A 22885-nucleotide genomic window follows, 5' to 3' on the forward strand; every position below is an offset into this window, starting at 1 on the left:
TCCGGGAGGGGCACGTGGATGTTGCTGATCGGACCAGGTGATGTAGATGGTGGTGGGGTGGCTAGAACAACCGCGGGAGCTGGGAAGGTAGTGGTGTAGCCTGCAGCTGGCGTACGGTCCGGAGCACCTCATCCATGGCTGTCCCGCTCCTATAGCGGAGAGGTCGGGAAGTCCTGTTCTCTTGGGTCGGTCATTCTGTCACAAGTGTAGAGAGGAGTAGACAGGAGGCAGTCACAGGTGTAGAACTACTGAGTTTATTAAAGCACTATAATTATAAAAGCTGGACAAAACCCACGGTGCAAAATAATGAAGTACTCAGGAAATAGAAGGAGAGATTCCAACAAGCAACATTTACAATGACCAACAAAGACAAATGACAGAGGAAGTATATATACAGTGATAGAGTGGAGATTGGAACCAGGTGTGTTTAATGAGCGGCTAGATGTTCTTTACCATTCGGCCATCAGATTTGCCACCAATGCTCCTATAGGACACATCACTGCACTCTATACTCCTCTGTAAACTGGTCATCTCTGTTTCCCCGTTGCAAGACCCACTGGTTGATGCTTATTTATAAAACACTCTTAGGCCTCACTCCCCCCTATCTGAGATATCTACTGCAGCCCTCATCCTCCACATACAACACCCGTTCTGCCAGTCACATTCAGTTAATGGTCCCCAAATCACACACATCCCTGGGTCACTCGTTTTTTCAGTTTGCTGCAGCTAGCGACTGGAACATGCTGCAACAAACACTCAAACTGGACAGTTTTATCTCAATCTCTTCATTCAAAGACTCAATCATGGACACTCTATCTGACAGTTGTGGCTGCTTTGCGTGATGTATTGTTGTCTCTACCTTCTTTCCCTTTGTGCTGTTGTCTGTGCCCAATAATATTTGTACCATATTTTGTGCTGCTTCCATGTTGTGTTGCTACCATGTTGTTGTCATGTTGTGTTGCTACCATGCTGTGTTGTCATGTGTTGCTGCCTTGCTATGTTGTTGTCTTAGGTCTCTCTTTATGTAGTGTTGTGTTGTCTCTCTTGTTGTGATGTGTGTTTTGTCCTATATTTATATTGTATTTATTTATTTTTTTTAATCCAAGGCCCCCGTCCCCGCAGGAGGCCTTTTGCCTTTTGGTAGGCTGTCAATGTAAATAAGAATTTGTTCTTAACTCACTTGCCTAGTTAAATAAAGGTTAAATAAAAAAATAAAAAATAAATGATGACGAGACAAGTCCGGGGTTGATGAGTGTAGGGCGTTTGCCAGCAGCAGGTTTGGCAGCAGCTAGAAGGCTGGCGACGCCAAATGCCTGAGCTGGACAGGAGGGGGAAACAAAGCGAAGGCTGGTGTGACACTTAATAAAAGGTCCAATGCAGCCGTTGGATCTCAATATCAAATAATATGGGGGTAACAATTAAGTACTTTACTGTGATTGTTTTCAATTAAAATGGTCAAAAAGAAACAAAAATTGCTTCTTAGCAAAGACTAATTTCTCAAGCAAGAATTTTGCTAGGACTGTCTGGGAGTGGGGAGAGGAAAACTGAAAACGAATTGTTGTTGGCAGAGAGGTTTGGAACTCTCTTTCTTATTGGTCTATGTTTAATGACACAGTGCTGCCTGCCTGCCTGCGGATTTGCTCCAGAAACCATCTTTGCTAGATCTCCCCCTTTGACCAACTCCCTCCGATGACCACTCAAGCCATGAACTTTACAACCCTCTCATGACCTTCCATCTCATGAATGATGTTGTTGTTTTCTAAATGCCTTGTCTTTTTTGTGTTGCTTTAACCTGTTATGGCTAGGGGGCAGTATTTTCACGGCTGGATAAAAAACGTACCCGATTTAATCTGGTTACTACTCCTGCCCAGTAACTAGAATATGCATATAATTATTGGCTTTGGATAGAAAACACTCCAAAGTTTCTAAAACTGTTTGAATGGTGTCTGTGAGTATAACAGAACTCAAACGGCAGGTCAAAACCTGAGAGATTCCTTTACAGGAAGTGGCCTGTCTGACCATTTCTTGAACCTCTTTGCCATCTCTATCTTTTACAAAGGATCTCTGCTCTAACGTGACACTTCCTACGTCTTCCATAGGCGCTCAGAGCCCGGGAAAAACCTGAATGTCGTCATCCCAGCCCCAGGCTGAAACACATTATCGCCTTTCTCAAGTGGCCGATCAAGGGACTGTGGGCTTAGGCGCGTGCCCTGGCCGCCCCCGTCTTTGTGATTTTTCCTCTGTTTGCCGAAAAGGAGATTCCCGGTCGGAATATTATCGCTTTTTTATGAGATAAATTGCATACAAATTGATTTTAACCTCTCTAGGCTAGGCGGGACGAATTCGTCCCACCTACGTAACAGCCACTGCTATCCTGTGGCGCGATTTTCAAAACCTTAAAAATCCTATTACTTCAATTTCTCAAACATATGACTATTTTACAGCCATTTAAAGACAAGACTCTCGTTAATCTAACCACACTGTCCGATTTCAAAAAGGCTTTAAAACGAAAGCAAAACATTAGATTATGTCAGCAGAGTACCAAGCCAGAAATAATCAGACACCCATTTTTCAAGCCAGCATATAATGTCACCAAAACCCAGAAGACAGCTAAATGCAGCACTCACCTTTGATGATCTTCATCAGATGACAAGCCTAGGACATTATGTTATACAATACATGCATGTTTTGTTCAATCAAGTTCATATTTATATCAAAAACCAGCTTTTTACATTAGCATGTGACGTTCAGAACTAGCATACCCCCCGCAAACTTCCGGGGAATTCGCTAACATTTTACTAAATTACTCACGATAAACGTTCACAAAAAGCATAACAATTATTTTAAGAATTATAGATACAGACCTCCTCTATGCACTCGATATGTCCGATTTTAAAATAGCTTTTTGGTGAAAGCACATTTTGCAATATTCTAAGTACATAGCCCAGGCATCACGGGCTCGCTATTTAGACACCCGGCAAGTTTAGCACTCACCATAATCATATTTACTATTATAAAAGTTTCATTACCTTTTGTTGTCTTCGTCAGAATACACACCCAGGACTGCTACTTCAATAACAAATGTTGGTTTGGTCCAAAATAATCCATCGTTATATCCGAATAGCGGCGTTTTGTTCGTGCGTTCCAGACACTATCCGAAATAGTAAAGAAGTGTCACGCGCATGGCGCAATTCGTGACAATAAAATTCTAAGTATTCCATTATCGTACTTCGAAGCATGTCAACCGCTGTTTAAAATCAATTTTTACGACATTTTTCTCGTAGAAAAGCGATAATATTCCGACAGGGAATCTCCTTTTCGGCAAACAGAGGAAAAAATCCCAAAGGCGGGGGCGGTCGGGGTCACGCGCATAAGCCAGTGTCCCTTGATCGGCCACTTGAGAAAGGCGATAATGTGTTTCAGCCTGGGGCTGGAATGACGACATTCTGTTTTTTCCCGGGCTCTGAGCGCCTATGGACGACGTGGGAAGTGTCACGTTAGAGCAGAGATCCTTAGTAAATGATAGAGATGGAAAAGAAGTTCAACAAATGGTCAGACAGGCCACTTCCTGTAAAGGAATCTCTCAGGTTTTGACCTGCCATTTGAGTTCTGTTATACTCACAGACACCATTCAAACAGTTTTAGAAAATTTAGGGTGTTTTCTATCCATATGTAATAAGTATATGCATATTCTAGTTACTGGGTAGGAGTGGTAACCAGATTAAATCGGGTATGTTTTTTATCCAGCCGTGTCAATGCTGCCCCCTAGCCCTAACAGGTTAAACAGCGGTTGACATGCTTCGAAGTACGGTAATGGAATATTTAGAATTTTTTTGTCACGAATTGCGCCATGCGCGCGACCCTGATTTACCATTTCGGATAGTTTCTGGAACGCACGAACAAAACGCCGCTGTTTGGATATAACGATGGATTATTTGGGACCAAACCAACATTTGTTATTGAAGTAGCAGTCCTGGGAGTGCATTCTGACGAAGACAACAAAAGGTAATCAAACTTTTATAATAGTAAATCTGATTTTGGTGAAGGCTAAACTTGCCGGGTGTCTAAATAGCTAGCCCGTGATGGCTGGGCTATGTACTTAGAATATTGCAAAATGTGCTTTCACCAAAAAGCTATTTTAAAATCGGACATATCGAGTGCATAGAGGAGTTCTGTATCTATAATTCTTAAAATAATTGTTTGCTTTTTGTGAACGTTTATCGTGAGTAATTTAGTAAATTGTTAGTAAATTCCCCGGAAGTTTGCGGGGAGTATGCTAGTTCTGAACGTCACATGCTAATGTAAAAAGCTGTTTTTTGATATAAATATGAACTTGATTGAACAAAACATGCATGAATTGTTTAACATAATGTCCCAGGTGTGTCATCTGATGAAGATCATCAAAGGTTAGTGCTGCATTTAGCTGTCTTCTGGGTTTTTGTGACATTATATGCTAGCTTGAAAAATGGGTGTCTGATTATTTCTGGCTGGGTAGTCTGCTGACATAATCTAATGTTTTGCTTTCGCTGTAAAGCCTTTTTGAAATCGGACAGTGTGGTTAGATAAAGGAGAGTCTTGTCTTTAAAATGCTGTGAAATAGTCATACGTTTGAAAAATTTAAGTTTTTGTATTTTTGAGGAATTTGTAATTCGCGCCACGCCTATCATTGGATATTGGAGCAGGTGTTCCGCTAGCGGAACGTCTAGATGTAAGAGGTTAAAGCTCTTTGAGATTCTTTATGTAATAAAAAGCACTATAAAATTTGAATAAATTATTATTATTTGCTAATTTACCACCTGGTGAAGTCACCAGGCAGGCCAAAACTCCATCCCACCAAAACAGGCAGAAATTTCAGGTAGTCCCTTCAAACAGCTCTTACACTGTCACGCCCTGACCTGAGAGATCCTTTTTATGTCTCTATTTAGGTTTGGTCAGGGTGTTATTTGGGTGGGCATTCTCTGTCTGTTTTTCTATGTTTGGAATTGCTTTGTTTCGGCCGGGTATGGCTCCCAATCAGGAACAGCTGTACATCGTTGTTGCTGATTGGGAGTCATACTTAGGCAGCCTGTTTTTCCTTTGGGTTTTGTGGGTGAATGTTTTCTGTTTAGTTTTGTAACCTGACTGAACTGTTGCTGATCGTTTTTGGTTTATTTTGTAAGTGTTCATTCGGTCCATTAAAATCGTTCAAGAGGAACACATCCTCCGCTGCACCTTGGTCTCATTTTGACGACGGCCGTTACAGATTCACCCACCATAAACGGACCAAGCAGCGTGAGAAGAAGGAGCAGAGGGTTCAGGATTCGTGGACGTGGGAGGAAATACTGGACGGAAACAGACCATGGAGACAAGCTGGGGAATATCGCCGCCCGAAAGAGGAGCTGGAGGCAGCGAAAGCTGAGAGGCGGTGGTATGAGGCAAGGTAGCGCAACAGGCACGAGAGGCAGCCCCCAAAAAATGTTTGGGGGGGGCACACGGGGAGTGTGGCAGAGCCAGGATGGAATTCTGGGCCAACTTCCCGTGCTTACCGGGAGCAGCGTAGTACTGGTCAGGCACCGTGTTATGCGGTGAAGCGCACGGTGTCTCCTGTACGCGCTCATAGCCCGGAGCGCTACATGCCAGCCCCCCGCAAGTGCCATGCGAGAGTGGGCATCGAGCCAGGGCGGATTGTGCCAGCTCAGCGCGTCTGGTCTCCAGTGCGTCGTTTTGGTCCAGGCTATCCGGCGCCGGCTCTGCGCACTGTGTCTCCAGGGCGCTGGGAGGGCTCAGTTCGTCCTATGCCTGCGCTCCGCCCGTGCCGGGCTAGAGTGGGCATTCAGCCTGGAGTAGGGGTGTCAAGCCTATGCACCAGAACTCCAGTGCTCCCCCACAGCCTGGTCTACCCTGTGCCTCCTCCTCAGACCAGGCCTCCAGTGGGTCTCCCCAGCCTGGTCTATCCTGTGCCTCCTCCTCGGACCAGGCCTCCAGTGGGTCTCCCCAGCCTGGTCTATCCTGTGCCTCCTCCTCAGACCAGGCCTCCAGTGGGTCTCCCCAGTCTGGTGAGTCCGGTGCCTGCGCCCAGAGCCAGGCCTCCTACATGTCTCCCCAGCCTGGTGAATCCTGTGCCAGAGCCGCCCGCCTGTCCGGAGCCGCCAGAGTCACCCGCCAGTCCGGAGTCGCCAGAGTCGCCTGCCAGTCCGGAGCCGCCAGAGTCGCCGGCCAGTCCGGAGCCACCAGAGTCGCCGGCCAGTCCGGAGACGCCAGAGCCGCCCGCCAGTCCGGAGCCGCCAGAGGCGCCGGCCAGTCCGGAGCCGCCAGAGCCGCCCGCCAGTCCGGAGCCGCCAGAGCCGCCCGCCTGTCCGGAGCCGCCAGAGGCACCCGCCAGTCCGGAGCCGCCAGAGTCGCCCGCCAGTCCGGAGCCGCCAGAGCCGCCCGCCAGTCCGGAGCCGCCAGAGCCGCCCGCCAGTCCGGAGCCGCCAGAGCCGCCAGAGCCACCCGCCTGTCCGGAGCCGCCAGAGCCGTCCGCCTGTCCGGAGCCGCCAGAGCCGCCCGCCTGTCCGGAGCCACCAGAGTCGCCCGCCCAAGTTACATACACTAAAAGGGTATTATCATAATGTTCACAATTTCACAGTATTATTCCAACCTTATAGTGTGTAAATGTATATAAAACACAGACACATCTCATTTTTGACTGCACTGGGCCTTTAAAAAAAACTAAAAGAAAAACTGGCATTCTTGACACTTTCCTCCTCACTGTGAAGATAAAAATGTTGACCTAGTCATAAGATGTTAGTTTTAATATAGTTTTGCACTGTTGTTGACTCCAGATACATTTATAAGTATTAGCCAACAAAGCAAACCAAAGCTGAACCTAAACAAACTGGGCTGAGAGACGGCCTTTGATCCACAGTAGGCCACAGTGACTTCAACACTTTACAGCAATTGTTTTCAGCTGAGGTTTCACTGGTGGTTGGTTCTCTGAGTTCTTAGAGCCAAATGAACAGCGATGAAATGGGATTCACTCAGAACAAAGAGCCAAAGGTTGAGTGTCTCCACAAACTGAGAAAATTATTTGATTTACTTTGATTCTCTTTTGGTGTGACTCAAGATGTATAGACTATTTAGCTCTAGGAAACAAAAGAGAAAATGTAAAGAAGGTTTTTATTTTTTACTTGATTGAAAGTGAATAAACACCTTGGAAAGCAAATGTTTTTTTTTAATTAGAAATATAAAAACGTATCTATGTATCCAGTAGCATACAGTGATATAGTGGGGGGAAAATATTTGGGTAAACGCTGATCGCAGTTTGCGATGAGTAAAGTAACTCTCCATATACTTTCACCGCATTATCAGCAACATTTGGGTAAAAAAGGTGCGTAAACAGAGAGTTTACCCTCAACTACACCATTGGTAGCATAGCAGGAAATATGTTTGGCTGTCTTTCATGTTGAGCTTATCTAGACTAAGTTGTCTCAATTTATGCCACTGCAACTACAGTGGCAACCCACAGACAGCATGAGCACACATTCCGTCTCACCATAGTTGTGTGGTCAGTGCTATCCGGCATTGTAGGGACGTCCCTACCCTAAACCCTAAAACCTAACCTTAACACCTACCCTTACTCTAACCCGAAACTTAACCATAACCATAACCATAACCCTTATCTAATCCTAACCTTATCCCTTACCATAACCATTTTACATTTCAACATCAATGGGGTAGGGACATCCCAAGGATCCCGGATAGCACTGACCATAGTTGTGTGTGACATTCACAAGAGGATTATGAGAATGAAATGTGATCAAAACCATTTTCATGTGACCCCTGAGCACTTGACCTCTCACAAGGTAGCTAGCATATAGTGTAGCTCTGTAGCTAAAAGCTCCAGGCCTCGGATGTTCAGGGTTCCCTCTCTTGTAGGAGCTGAACCCTGGCACAGTGAGAAAGCTTGTGAACATTTTCTGGAAGGGGAATATTAGCTATAAACTGTTTCAGGCAGGGTTCGGATTACGTGGGTGCAGGGCACTTCAATCACAAATCAGGGCCCCCAAATGAGTGTTAAAACGTTAATGTGGGTGGCGCGTTACTGTTCTGAATATTATTGTTGGTTCATCCCAATGGTTTCAGACCACCCAATCAAACCTCTTAAGGATCCGACCCTTTTTTTCAATTTTCGCATAAAATGACATACCCAAATCTAACTGCCTGTAGCTCAGGACCTACAGCAAGGATATGCATATTCTTGATACCATTTGAAATGAAACACTTTGAAGTTTGTGGAAATGTGAAATGAATGTAGGAGAAAATAACACATTAGATCTGGTAAAACATAATACAAAGAAAAAAACATGCGTTTTTTTGTATTTTTTTGTACCATCATCTTAGAAATGCAAGAGAAAGGCCATAATGTATTATTCCAGCCAAAGCGCAATTTAGATTTTGGCCACTAGATGGCAGCAGTGTATGTGCAAAGTTTTAGGCTGATCCAAGGAACCATTGCATTTCTGTTCAAAATTGTGTATCAAGACTGCCCAAATGTGCCTAATTGGTTTGTTAATAACTTTACAAGTTCATAACTGTGGACTCTCCTCAAACAGTAGGATGTTATTATTTCATTGTAATAGCTACTGTAAATTATACAGTAATGTATACAGTGCAGTTAGATTAACAAGAATTTAAGCTTTCTGCCAATATGAGATATGTCTATGTCCTGGGAAATTTTCTTGTTACTTACAACCTCATGCTAATCGCATTAGCCTACATTAGCTCTACCGTCCCGTGTGGGAACCCATCGATATTGTAGAGGTTTTAAGCAACTTCTACTATAGAAGCAGGCACAATTATGCTTTTGTTCTTTTAGATATGATTCCCATAATATACTTGAAGTAGGTCACAATAATTTAAGAAATGGGTCATTGTTATTCATTACATAAAGATGAATAAGTTTCTATTTGAATAAAATCTCAAAAACCTTCATGCTAACGGTACAATACATCAGTGGTCCATCCATTTGTAATACCCTCTAAAATTGCTTAAATGTAACACGTTGCACAAACTAGACATTAGATCCCCCCCACCCACACACAAACACATACACACACCCTACCCATTTATTATTATTTTATTTGTGACTTGTGGCCAACATAAACAGCTTTATGTGCCTGCACATGTTGACAAAGCAGCCATGGCTCATTGCTGGTTGATGGATGGCTGTGTGTGCCTAGCTAATTATTAGTACACATAAAAGGATGCTGTTATTTCCAAACCTGGCCCAGCAGGCCCCAACCAGAGAGGTCAGTGGGTAAATCTGTGCCGATCAGGCTGCGACTATATCACTCAATCTTGATATATGAGCACAGAGGTACAAATTAAATGTGCAGCGACCTTCTATGGGGTACTGGGCACAACAGGACGCCATTTGGGCTAATTCCTGCATGGGGTTCAGACAATAAAGCACTATACTGCATGATGTAATTACTTTGTGTACACACATCTGGATTTGGGTTTCCCAGAGGAAGTTAATGCACTTGAAAAAAGAGGCCAACCATTATGAACGTGCAAAATGTAGTATGTGCCGGTGAAACAAGTGGAAGTTGGGGAAATGGTGGGGAGCTAAGGGCTATGATCTTTCTAGATGCAGATGTATGCATACATATGGACGTGACTATTGACCTTCTCATGAGATCTGTTCAAAGTTAATCATTGCCATTGAGACGAGCAGGAAGATTGCTTTTTGGAAATAAAACCGCTTGCTCAAACCAGAAGGTTTACATGTCCCTAAAATATCCTTCCAATCTCATTGCTCTCAATTATTTTCCTATTCTCCTTCTGCAGCCTCCCTCTTACTCCAATTACAGCCATCTTGCTTTTATTTGACAAAGTTACAGTTTCACGTTCCATCTCAGTTGAACAGAGGGCTTTATACATGTTCGGTTCCATATTCGGGGCGATGGTGCCGGCATGCATCTGGATTTCATAGCAGCTCAATTGTCTCCGCTAGTGTGGGCTAAGATTGGTATCTGATGAGCTCTGAAGGCTGACATGGAAACTGCGTAAATGTCAGAGGAGGAATGGTATTGATATTTATCGGTAGGTTCGACCTGAGACAACCGCTGAGCATCGGCTGCAACCTGTCACGATGTACGCACAGCATTAATCTACATCAGCTCATAAAGTACCTGTCTAATGCTTGAAGTCAGAGGATCTGGTACATAATTCACTATTAATGTGACGATAATAATGTCTGTTTGATATGTTGTTTAGCCTCTTGTATGATTAGGCATATAAGTCACTCAATATATGAGAATCTAATAAAGGACTAAGAAGTAGAATGATAAATGTTACCATTCTATGGCCCAAAATCCCTCACAGAACAATAAATACATATTGTTTTGATTAATCTTGAAATGAGTTGTTAAAGTATCTTAAAACTTCAGTACAAATATTTATAACTTTATTGATAGTTTACTTGTACATTCATATTTTGTGAATCAAAAGGAAAAAAATACAAACTGTATAGTGAATCATGTTTAGGCATGCTTGCATATGAAATGATAATACTTGTGGTGGGTACAACAACTTCCATGGAGCTTAATCAAATTCAATCATCCCTGAAATGTTTGTAAACGCTGACACGCTACATTTTAGGCAAACAATGCACAACAGCCACGCATCTCCCGTTGCAAATGTAACATTTAAAAAACATATAAAAATAAATGCAAAGCCATGTCAAAATGTACACTTGTATTTCAACTATTTTTTAATTGTATAAACTTTCAGACAAAAATAATAAATAAAAGCACCCATATGTTTAATTTAAAATGGAGACATTTCTAAACAACTGTAAATGATGGTTTGAGAACAGAGAAAGTGTTGGTAAAACATTGTTTGAGGTAGACCTTACTAGGATCTGTTTCTCAATGACACAAAACATTTCCAAAACAATATCCTTTGAATTTGCAAATGTTTCAAATATAATACTTGCTAGTTAGCATTATTTATTTAGGTTGTTAAACCATGAACATGCAAATAAATGCAAGTTTAACATGTATAGGCCTAAAGAAAACTAAACTGTCTCTACAACACTGCCATGGTTTTATTGTTCCTATAACATAAATTGTAACATTTGTTAGAATCTTTGGTGGAATTTGACATAATTCTTTGTCCCATGTTAATACAATAGATTATGATAAATTATTTCAGATCCTAGTTTCAATTATTAATTTCAGCATCAAACCCAGGTGCTCATGTCTACCTCAACAAGTTATTATAGTTTCCTGATGTGTACAAAACTATGTTTGAAAACCATTGCATTTCTGGGGTTATGGCACATGATTGAGGATGAGTTCGCAACATAACATAATATACAATGCTTTAGAAAAAACGGGTCTGTTTGGCAAAGAAATTCAACACACGGATTTATCAGTGCCTGAAACAAATCACTGCAAATCATTTGTTTATCTCTAACAATTAACTGCTTTTTTTCTCTCTTTTTTTTCTTCATATTTACAGTATTGCACTTAAACTGCGCACAATTGCATTTCAGTTTAACTGATGCTTCCTTCATATTTTCAAAATTACAAAAAATTGCAGTTATACCCTTTATCCTTCTAAACGTTTTGTGAACGTCTTTTTTCGATGACATGATAAAACCCAAATCGGTTCCTTTTCCCACCCTCATTTAGTAAAGTAGTATCTGCTTGTAGTGCTGTTTGTAAACTCCCACATACAAGACCTGAAGTGCAAAGAATATCTTCACTTCTATTCCCAAGAAACATCACAATAAACAGAAAGAAAGAAAGCTAGAGAGAGAGAACAATGTGAGGAGAACAACAAAAAAAACGTATTTTGGACTCATTCCCAGCAAAACACATTTACACTTTCCATCCTCCAAAAGCAGAAAAGTAAGGGATTAGATTATCCCATTCCTGTCAGTCCACAGTTTAAAGGAAATCAAACCCCAATGACCTTCGACTTTGTGGATGAGAGTATATATAGTGGGAAGTTTGAATGGCAGTGATACAACAGAGTTGGGGTGTTAGGTCTGATACAACATGGCCAGGCTCCGTGATAAGTCTGCAGTCGTCCAATAGAACTCATGCACTGGGCAGCGGCAGGAAACAACACAGTGGTTACACAGAGAACATGGCCATTTCTTTTCTCTTTTTTTCTTAATTTTTTTCTTTGTCTTTTTTGTGTGTAAAGTTTAGAGCAGGTCCGATGCCTCGTGGTGTCAGTGTCTTTTCCCAAACACACAATAGTCTGTAAAGTCAACGTGACGGCATCGGCATCAGTGAGGCTCTAGTATTTGGCCCTGCTTGCCTGCTTTGCCAGTTTGCTTTGTTCTAAAGTCTCCCGGTCTGGCCTGGCCCGGCCCTGGCCCTCGGCTCAGACAGACATCCACATGTGTTTGTACGGTCCTGGACTTGTGATGTGTGCCTGGAGTGGACTGAGCCACTGGCCCCGCAGAAGTCCTGCCTGTTGGGCGAAAAGTAAAAGGTGATTTCATTGGTATTTAATTACCGTTCTCTCTACAAATGGGTGTTTTGGCAGCTGGTTTTGTGACAATTTTCTTGCTCCCCTCCTTCTTTCTCCTCCTCTTCTTCCTCCACTCATCCTCTCCCCATCTCCCTCTCCCTCTGTGTCTCTCTTTTTCTCTCTCTCTGTCTCTCTCTTTCATTCTCCCTCTCAGTGTTTTTTTTTTTAAATGTTGTTTTGTTTAAGCTGTAAGTGTCAGACCCGATCACAGGGCTCAGTCTTGTATGAGAAGCAGGTGATTATGAGGGCGTGGGGCGAGCGGAGGGGAAGCCCGGTGGGGTCAGAGACCCAGTGCCTCGGCATGTTTTCTTGCCTTGAGTCGGAGGTCAGCGATGCTAGAGTTCTTGCTGTTGCTCTTGGCAGCCGCTGCCACGGCCGCCGCTGCAGAGGCTGAGTCCGCGAGAGAGGCGATTGGTAGTCCAAAGGGCGGGGGCGGGAACATCAGGTAGGGTGCATGCGCCGCCAGGTGAGGGTGCAGGTGATGGTGGGAGTGAGCCACGCCCTCCAACTGGAGCTGGGCCTGGACCTGCCGGACAACCAAAAACAATCCCTGGGTTAGTGAGACCCTCCCAGCCTCTCAGGCTGTGTGTGTGTGTGTGTGTGTGTGTGTGTGTGTGTGTGTGTGTGTGTGTGTGTGTGTGTGTGTGTGTGTGTGTGTGTGTGTGTGTGTGTGTGTGTGTGTGTGTGTGTGTGTGTGTGTGTGTGTGTGTGTGTGTGTGTGTGTGCGCGTGCGTTGTGTGTGCATGCATGTGTGAGAGAAGAGCCAAGGGTTTAGGTTTCACAGTTTGACACTATTTAATTCCCCTTCAAGTTCTATCCCCTCAAAGCTGTTGCTTACTCTGTGTTTTCTCAGAAAAATGTTAGGAACTGCACTCTGAGCCTTTCCCCTTTTTTCATGTCAGCTATTCTTAAAGTTAATGAATCATACATAACTTCACAGACACCACGTCCAGTTTAACAGCCTAGAAATCAAAGTCTTTCTAAGACCCTGAACAGATTTGTTTCATTCACAGTGAGATCTCCTTCATACCCTTGGAAATATGCAACGTCTTGTTATCCTGATTACGGATTCAATTGCATAAATAAATATAAATTCACGCAAAAAATATTAACGTATTTAGAGTTATAAATATTTATCCAGACATATTCCTGAGCAAAGGGAAAGTGAAAGTCATAAGGACCATAGAGTATCAGTTTGCACATTCTTGGCAATTATTTTATGAGGAGTAGGTGAAAATTAGAAATCCCTGTACTTCAGAAGGAGAGCTACGTTGCCTCTTGCCATTTCTCATGCGTTTCAAACGCCACAAGAAGCAAGGAGAGAAGTGAAGAGCCTCGTGCTTTCTCATCCAACCCAAATAAAACTTCATTTAAGCAACGCATGGTAAATGTTTTAAGAGAGAGCTAAATGTTTCAACCAATTTAAAATGTGACGCTATTTCGACATAGCCAATAACATGGAAAATGACCGAAATTAAAGTTGTTTAACTGCGAGAGAGAATTAAAATAAACCGCAAAATATGCTTTCTTGGATGGTATTTCATTACGTATTGCTGACCAGTATTTGTACTTGCTCTGCATTGCATTGACACGAGCCACAGACACAAGCCATTGCATAAATGACCAGTAGGCCTTCCTCCATATTTTCTTTCCCAACAACTGTCACTGTTACCAAACACTCAAAAAATAGGCATGATTCCAGATAGACGGAGACTGACTTTCATAATAACAGCTAACACTCAAACAAAGAGCCTTGTTCCAAATGTATGAATGCAGACTGTCAGTGAAACACAGAAGGGAACCCCTCTTTGAGAGGGAATCTCTCAGCGTGTTGTTGTTAAGTTTGCTGGGAGGATCAGTGAAATGGAACAGGGCATGAGCTGCTACAGGCGCTACCCAGTCCCCAGCACAACAGCTGCTCAATATATGTGTGTGTTTCTGTGTGTGTGCAATTGTGAATGCATGTGCATTTGTGCGAACATGTGTACGTGCGTATACATGCAGGGGTACATGTGTGCGTGCGTATACATGCAGGGGTACATGTGTGCTTGCATAAGTGTGTCACAGCCTGCCCTGTGCTTGTCTGTCTCAGGCCCGTAGAGGTAGTGCTCTTCTCTCAGTATGCAGGCCTCATGCCTCCCTCCCTGCCAATGCAGCTCACCACCAATATCCATCAGAGCCTTCTCCAGTCGGTGCTTTCATCATCTCTTTTATGTGCTTGCGTTGCGCAAGTGTTGGCTTAATTAGGCCCAAGCTTTTCACAGGGGTGAACAGACAACTCAACGGCCAGGCCGCAAAAACAGACCTCACCAGATCAAATGTCTCTCCAACAAACACAAACACACACACACACATCCCGCTCTTAACGCACCCCAAAGGTGAAAGGTGTTCCAGGGTTGAGTTGACTCTCACACACAGCCCTCCAGCTCCATAGAGTTCTCATTCACAACAGCCGTTGTAAACTACACATTCGGACGATAGGTGTCTTTTTTTGTATAATAAGGGCATATGCACCTCTCTCCAATATCTCTCACAGATTCGGAGATGATTGTGAAGTGTGGTTGCTTATATTTCAGGGGTTAATATCAGCTATACCTTCTAAGAGACTAAAATAAAAGTAGGGTGCATTTTTATGACTGCATCAAACCTTTCAACCATGCTAACACATATAGAAACTACGGCTTGTTGTCAGTTAACCTCCTTAAGAGTCTGTTGACGCACCCATGCATCAATCTAAGTAACATAATTTAAAAAATCCTCATCAAAATCCGTCACTTTAAGATAGAGATATCTGGTTTTTGCATGTGCTGCGTCTCAATCCACCACATCCGCTTATGTCGCCCTTCCGCATCTGCGGTGATAGGTGGCTGAGCTACAGCGGTGTTTGTCAGACCATGACACATCCTAAATGTCTGTAGCAGAAAGAGGAGACTCTCACGAACACGATGGTGTTCTCCGTTTTGCTCTACAACCCCCACAAGTGTCATGGGACTCATCAGAAGGTCACCAGTGCCAGTTTTTAAAAAATGAATGGAAGTATGGAGGCAGTTTTGTGCCAACAAAACAGGGGGTTAAATATGTGTCTAAAAAAAACACAAACATTTCCTGAGTTTTCTTATATCTCCACCTCCAAACCTTATTCTTTATGATTTATTTTTTACTGTCTTTTTTGCCATTTATGAATGTGTTATTCAATGTGTTTCTATGGGCTATAGTAGTAAAGAACAAATTCAATATTTTTTCAAAACAAAAATATACATTTGTTTTTATATACCTAAAGGGGTCCTAAAATTCAAAATGACCTTCTTAAATCAATTCCATATGTTAGTTTAATAGAATCCCCCCCAATGGCTCAGACTTTCAGAGGTTAATTGATGTTGAATATTAACTTTTACTTGTGCACAATCACTCACTTGCATGCCTGCATTTCATCAGTAAATATTTCACATAGGATTCATGTCATGAAAAAGAGAAAACAACATACCTGTTGAAAAGGCATCCGTAGCGCTCCCATGTTGACATATGGCGCTACTCTGCAGGCATCCAGATGACTGGCAATTCCCAGAGTGACACCTGGAAAGTATGAAGAGGTGTCTGTCAGACAGTGAGACAGTTAAGTTTGAGTATAAGGCTGATATGGTTGGTCAAAGGTTACAAGATGACATTTTACATTTTGCATGTGATTAATCAAACATAATACAGTACATGCACATGAAGGTTGATTAACTTTACAGGCTAGAGCATAGGCCTACATAATTATTGTAAGAAATGTGTGATGTAACGTACTAGCAAACAATTTAGTAAACATTTGCAAGTGTAAAATGACAAGTATAATAATCATCACAACATTAATCATAAAAAATACAAGTAGATGGATAATAAATAGAAGTTACCTTTATGCATCTGGTTTTCTTGTTTTCGACATTTCGCTCTTCTGTTTTGAAACCAAACCTGGAAACCACAATTTTAAACACTGAATGAGGGTATTGTAGAATATTCATGTTGGGGAAGCAACTCTGAAAATATATTTTACCAAGCTACCAATTACTTCATACTGGAAGAAGTTAAGCTACACTAAGAAAAATATAGTTGAATTAACTAAAGTTACTTTGGAAAAGTAGTTCACCACATCCAAACTTCTTTGGGAAAGTCATCATATGTAAATCTGAAATGTTATAGATTACAAATTGCAAAAACAGAACACATATGGGTCATATGTTACCATAATGTGTAACTTAGCCTATTAAACACAAACACAATGTTTTAAGTGAAAATGAGGCAGGTCTGATGCCGAAAAAGAAAGGAAACTATTGCCTACCTCACCCATATTTTATTGCATTTTTTTTCAACAACAAAAAGTAGTGTAGTTCTAGTAGCCTAGTAAGTTATACCGTGACATTGGAGCGTTGAACTCGTAACCGAAAGGTTGCAAGATCGAATCCCCGAGCTGACAATGTAAAAATCTGTCTTTCTGCCCCTGAACAAGGTAGTTAACCCACTGTTCCTAGGCCGTCATTAAAAATAAGAATTTGTTCTGACCTGCCTAGTTAAATAAAGGTCAAATAAACACGACAAAAACGTTAACTACTGAAAACGCTACCTTGATTTGAAGTTAGTTCAACTACCACCAAGCTACTGTAAAATGCAGTTAATGTACTCCCCAACACCGAGAATGTCGATGATGACATTACTGCTCACAAAAGTAGCCAATAAACCTATACTGTTTTAATCATGAATTACAACTGAAATAATTGCCTACACTATTATAGATCATATAAGATCGAATATATTATCTATAATAGTCTAAAATAATATACAGCATATCGTCACAAAATGTATAGCTTAACAATATTTACGTAGGCCTATGTGCTTAAAAAACGGGGCCAAAAAGGTCCCTTTACTCCGTCTAATCTACTAGGCCCTTTTGCTCTCCAGGTTACGGAAGCAGCATAGCCTATTATTAATTATCATCAACCTAATTTCCCTCCACGAATCCATTATCTCCTCTCCCCTCCGACCCCAGTAATGATTATAATTTACAGTAGCCGAATTAGCGCCTAGAGAACCACAAAGGGCACCTTAATTACTCAAGGTGCTGCAGCCATTTTAACGCGTGTGGATTGGACTGTAATAATACGTTTGTCGATAAAGTATGCATTATTGACATAGCATGTCCACAGATGATTTGCCCCAACTCTCCCTCCATCACATAGCCTATTGGAAACAAATGTTTGTTTAATGTCGTTTTTAGAAGATCATTATTTAGGATTAGGCTATTATTGGCCTATTATTACCCTGTTTCCTATTATTATTGTTATTATTATTAAGCCTATATGGCTATATCATTATTCGTATAGCCTACTGCTAAATGTATTATTTAATTGTTTTAGATTATATCACGAGGTGTATTTAATTACTTTACTTTTTAATCACTGATGTTGTTGTCTCTTAAAGGTCTGTACTGACACAAAATAAAATCAAAACATATATATATATATGTATGTATGTATATATATATATATATATATATATATATAATATATATATATATATATATATATATATATATATATATATATATATATATATATATTACGTGCCAGAATGCTAAGTAAAGTGAACTACACTGGTTGCGACAGTTATTTCTTCATTAAGGACCACTCAATGATGCGCTATACAAACGCCCTAATCTCGTTTCCTTTAGATTTTTATTAGAGACAGTGAATAATGACATTTAATTTAGCTCTGTACCAGAAACCCAGATATATTAGTCGTAATAGAATTACTGCACGCTCCTCACCAAGCTCTCATAACTTTCAATTAGATTCCTCAGCTGCGCGCGACGTGGGGCTTCTGTTCCGACGCCTAAGTGCAGGTTAATACCCTTCTATCTACCACATGCCTTACAATTTACTTATGATAGATTTGAGGGTTTCAAATCGAAAAACGGTCGGCTGCGACATGGATTTTAATGGTGTGTGATTTTAACCCTCACGGCCCATTTCAGTCTATATGCATTATTGTTGTAAATATTGGGTAAATATTTCTCCCATTGCGTTTTAACAGGTAAATGCTTTCTTCCTGTCTTAACACAATTTGATTTTGTCCATGTTTAAAATGACTTTTTTTTCATGTCACGCTTGCAAGCTGTCACACGGTGCAGACTTCTAATATTAGGCTACTTAGTACCCCGATTAGATCTCGGAACATGAGGTGTGCCACCGACTGAGTTCCAGCAGAATTGAATTATTTCTAATCCATTTTTATGGGAACAATATATCAAGCCAATGGCACATATTACATAGACAACGCGGGGGGAAATGAGGTGACTGACATACGACGGTGTCCCCTGAAGCACTCGTACAATCTCTTCATTAATTTTTATGATGTGGTAAGATCTTTCCGAAGCGCATAAGCAATTTTTCTTCTACAATAATCTGCCAGGAGTGAGGAGACGGGTTCAAATTCATCCAATGTCACTTGAGCAACTATGATGTGGCAAAGGCTATAGGCGTCATTTTATTTGTTGAAAAGCAACAGTATTTTGGTCATGTAAAAAAATTGACCAATGTTATCATGATATACATTTCTTTGATAATGGATAGTGTTACATTGCAAAAACAATAATTAAAAAATCAACAGTAACCAGTAGGCTTGCAGTATTATTAGTATTATTATTAGCAGCAGCAGCAGCAGTAGTAGTAGTAGTAGTAGTAGTAGTAGTAGTGGTAGTAGTAGAATTGTTCTTGCACTATTATTGCACTTGATACCTAAAGTTAATTTAAAAAATATTGTCAAACAAATCTCACCGAGGTCGTGAGGTCAATCTATGTAATATCGATCCAATAAATAAACTCGTGTGGCTTTCACCATGTCGACAGAGTCATATTTGCGCAGTTTGTTGCATCTAATATTTCATGATACGTTTGTCTCATTGCATCATAAAAGCAGCTCACTCAACACGTTCTCTGGAGTGTGTAACATCTCGGTATAACTGAGCCTTGACAACAGGCAGGGCGGACCAAAATAATGGTAGGCCTACATAGCTCATGAAAATTAAACAGAACCAGTGATGTTTTATCAAACGGGTGAATAAATGATATTCAAACGTAAGCCTCAACGCTATCTCATTTTGACGGTACTGTTTTAAATCATCCCTGAATATTTTTTTTTTTTTTTACACGTGCACATAATAGAAGAGATAAATGCCAAAGCGTGCACCTAAACGTGTTTAAACGTGTTTTTCTAAAGACGCTATTCCACGACGATTCTACCCCAAACCTGACACGTTAACAATTTGATTTATTTCTAAATATTTCCTTTTGGCAATAGGACACCATCATTTGTTTTAGTAAATGTAGGCTATCTAAAAAGTATAAATGTGTATAGCCACATAGTTTTAAAGGCACCTCATCAATACGGTCTGTAGGTTATTTCCTTGCAAGTGTTGACTCTATAGCCTTCTGAAAAGTGTTTCATTTGTGAGCATACATCATTACTAATCTAGGCCTTACATGCATTTTATCCATGTTATTCCGCACCACGAATTTCAGTCATCTTCTTGCGTCACCCACTATGACTCCAGCCTCTGTCACTGGATGTCTCAATCTGGCAACCTCTCACACGTTGTTTTCAAAACAATCCTTGATGCTTTCAGCTTAAAAACTCAACCTATTTAAACCCATATTTTGTTTATAAAATAAAATCAAATAAAAAAGAATGCATCTAAGAGACAGCCCTATCTAGAGTTTTGCCCAAAACCTTTAGGGTTATGCTTTTCACTTTCAGTTGATGGAGACGGGGAGTTACCTGCACTCTCGCCTCTGACAGTCCCAGCCTCTGGCTCAGCTCTTCCCGCATGAAGGCGTCGGGGTAGTGCGTCTCGTCGAACAGGCGCTCCAGCTCGTTGAGCTGCTCCAGGGTAAAGTTTGTCCTGCTCCGCCGCTGCTTCAGCTTGCTCTGTGCGTCCTCGTCCTCCGACTTTACGTCCTCCTTCTTCTCTTTGCACTCATATATCCCTGCGTGAATACACACAACGTTTTCAAAATACACTACATCTCTACATCAAACACAAAAAACTCTCAAACACCTGCAACTACAGCTTGGCTTTACACACACACACACACACACACACACACACCACACACCACACACACACACACACACACCACACACACACACACACACACACACACACACACACACACACACACACACACACACACACACACACACACACACACACACACACACACACACACGGCCGTGTATATAGTGTAGCTTATATTCATTTAGCGGAATACATAGTATGTGTTATGCTAGCCAGCCAGAGACGGTAAACAAAACATGATAAACAAGTTCGATCTCTATTGGTGAAAATACAGGCCTGCAAACTTACAAAACCACATGCCGGTCATTGCACTGTGGGTTTACTATAATGACAGTTATTCACACACATACATATTGATATATTCGACCATAAAATCCTGTCATAATTTGGCCTTATAATTTCCTTAGTGGTATTTGCCTACAGTCTGCACATGGATCCTTCATTGGAAGAAATGACCTTCTGAAAACGCCACAATTTCCACTGGACAATCTGAAACTGCACGGTGATAGCAAACAATTGTAGTTTATTAATGTGACTTTTATTTTGGAACACTATACGTGTTATATATTGTTAATTGTTTTATCAAATACAGTAAATTGTAAAACCTTTAGATATAAAATAGTAAGCCTATATCAAGTTATTTATCGTGTTATTTCAATGGTTGGTATAATAAGCCTATCATACAGCAAAATATCTCCACGGTAGTTGATCGTTACAAACTTATAAATAGCTTAAATATTTCACAAGGTTAACGTGTTGCGTAAAATACAGTTATTTTCAGATAGGATTATATAATGTGTTTAAGATTCTCCTAACATTATTACCGGGGCTAAAGTCTTGATACATCATTATTACTATCATCTAACAATTGTTTTCCATCGTCATTAGACGGACCTATTGTGTGCTATACAACAACGTAAACGTCTTAACACTGCTATTACAGTGCAAGAGCATACATCCAACTTCGAGGTGCACGGGTTCATTTTGTGTATGATTTTTTTTCTTCTTCTGTTATGTCACGAAAATGCGAGCAAGAAACACTTCACACAGTCAAAATAATTTATGGTCCAATTAACGAGAGTTTAAAAAACAAAGTATAAGCTACTGTATGCTGACGGGCAGAATGCAAGTACCACTCCTATTAATTGTACAGTGGAAACATAGAATTCGGCCTATCATTATGCATATCATCGCCATCGATACGATATTATGCAACGATATGATGTGTTAATAAATACAGTGATCAACTTCATTAGCTTCATTAGTTTGGACCACTGCTTTTCACTGCAAAACACATGCCAGTGGGCCTATTATAGAGAACAGTTTTTTCGAAGAATCTGCACACACGTGAACTTACGATATAAAAAAAATTAACAGTAACTGCAATAATTTAAATGTTTTCGTTATAGTTTTGACGTTGTAAATGTTTTGGCCACCACATATTTTTGTACTTTTACAATCGGTGCACCGAAAGTAATCGTGAAAACCAAGGGCTTGGTTCGTGTAAAAATGCAATGCATCTAGGACATTCACGCTACACCACTCGAACGGGTGGATAGAAACGTACCTTCCGTGGCCCGTGAAACGTTAAACTCCTTCAGTTTTTCTTTCTCTAGCTCTACGTGCTCCTTGAATAGATGTACTGGACAGTGGTTGCTGCCTTCCGTTATGTCCTGTAGACTTGTCTCCGAGTTCCCCAGCTCCCTAGCCCGCGCCAAGCCACTCTCCAAAACTTCCCTGTACGTGATACTCTCCTTACTGCTCTCCTTGGTTTTCTGGTCGAAAGATTTCGAGACGAACGCCGTAAGTTCTTCCATGGCCGTTCAGTGGTCCTGAGCACGGAGCCCCACTTTAAAATGACCTATTTAACGTTAGTTGTCAGCTCTTTGCGCGCTCGGTCGTAAAAAGAAGCGATATTGGGGGTGGAGAAGAGGTGAGATCACTCCTGCTGTTATGACTGTGTTTTTGAGAGCACACTATTTATACACCGCCACCTCAGCCCAGCCCCCACCTCTGCGTCTTGGGCAATTATGGGCTGCTCGACTTATCTGAATTCAACTTTCAGCAGCTTTTCCAGAAATCAATGCTTCGACGGAGGCAGTTAATTGAATTAGGGGTCATTAAAATGCCTACAGTACCTTATGGTGAAATGAGTGGGAAATCTGTAGGCTATTAATTAATTCGGCGATAATTTCATTAACGTGATTATGAGATATGAATACAGAGTGGCTGGGTTTGCTCCTCCTGGTGTTGCTATTTGTT

At 41.3% G+C, this 22885-nt stretch overlaps 1 protein-coding gene across 3 annotated transcripts; it reads right to left on the reverse strand.

The window, feature by feature from the left end:
• Nucleotides 1–10412: 10412 nt before the first annotated feature.
• On the reverse strand, nt 10413–22570 carry LOC106581652 (shox homeobox). Of its 3 annotated transcripts, none has more exons than XM_014163827.2 (6): nt 22191–22570; nt 20323–20531; nt 16407–16464; nt 15998–16086; nt 12827–13039; nt 10413–12453 (listed from the first exon to the last, which is right to left on the reverse strand). In XM_014163827.2, the coding sequence occupies exons 1-6, from the start codon at nt 22438–22440 to the stop codon at nt 12364–12366; spliced, it is 909 nt and encodes a 302-aa protein (XP_014019302.1). In that variant the 5' UTR covers nt 22441–22570; the 3' UTR covers nt 10413–12363. The 3 variants fall into 3 exon arrangements, with proteins under 3 accessions (XP_014019302.1, XP_014019301.1, XP_045560564.1); XM_014163826.2 differs by having other exon boundaries at nt 15998–16107; XM_045704608.1 differs by having other exon boundaries at nt 10413–13039; nt 15998–16107.
• Nucleotides 22571–22885: the final 315 nt, after the last annotated feature.

Source organism: Salmo salar, chromosome 21 (genome assembly GCF_965601325.2).
Source record: "Salmo salar chromosome 21, fSalSal1, whole genome shotgun sequence".
In the NCBI taxonomy this organism is placed as follows: Eukaryota; Metazoa; Chordata; class Actinopteri; order Salmoniformes; family Salmonidae; genus Salmo; species Salmo salar.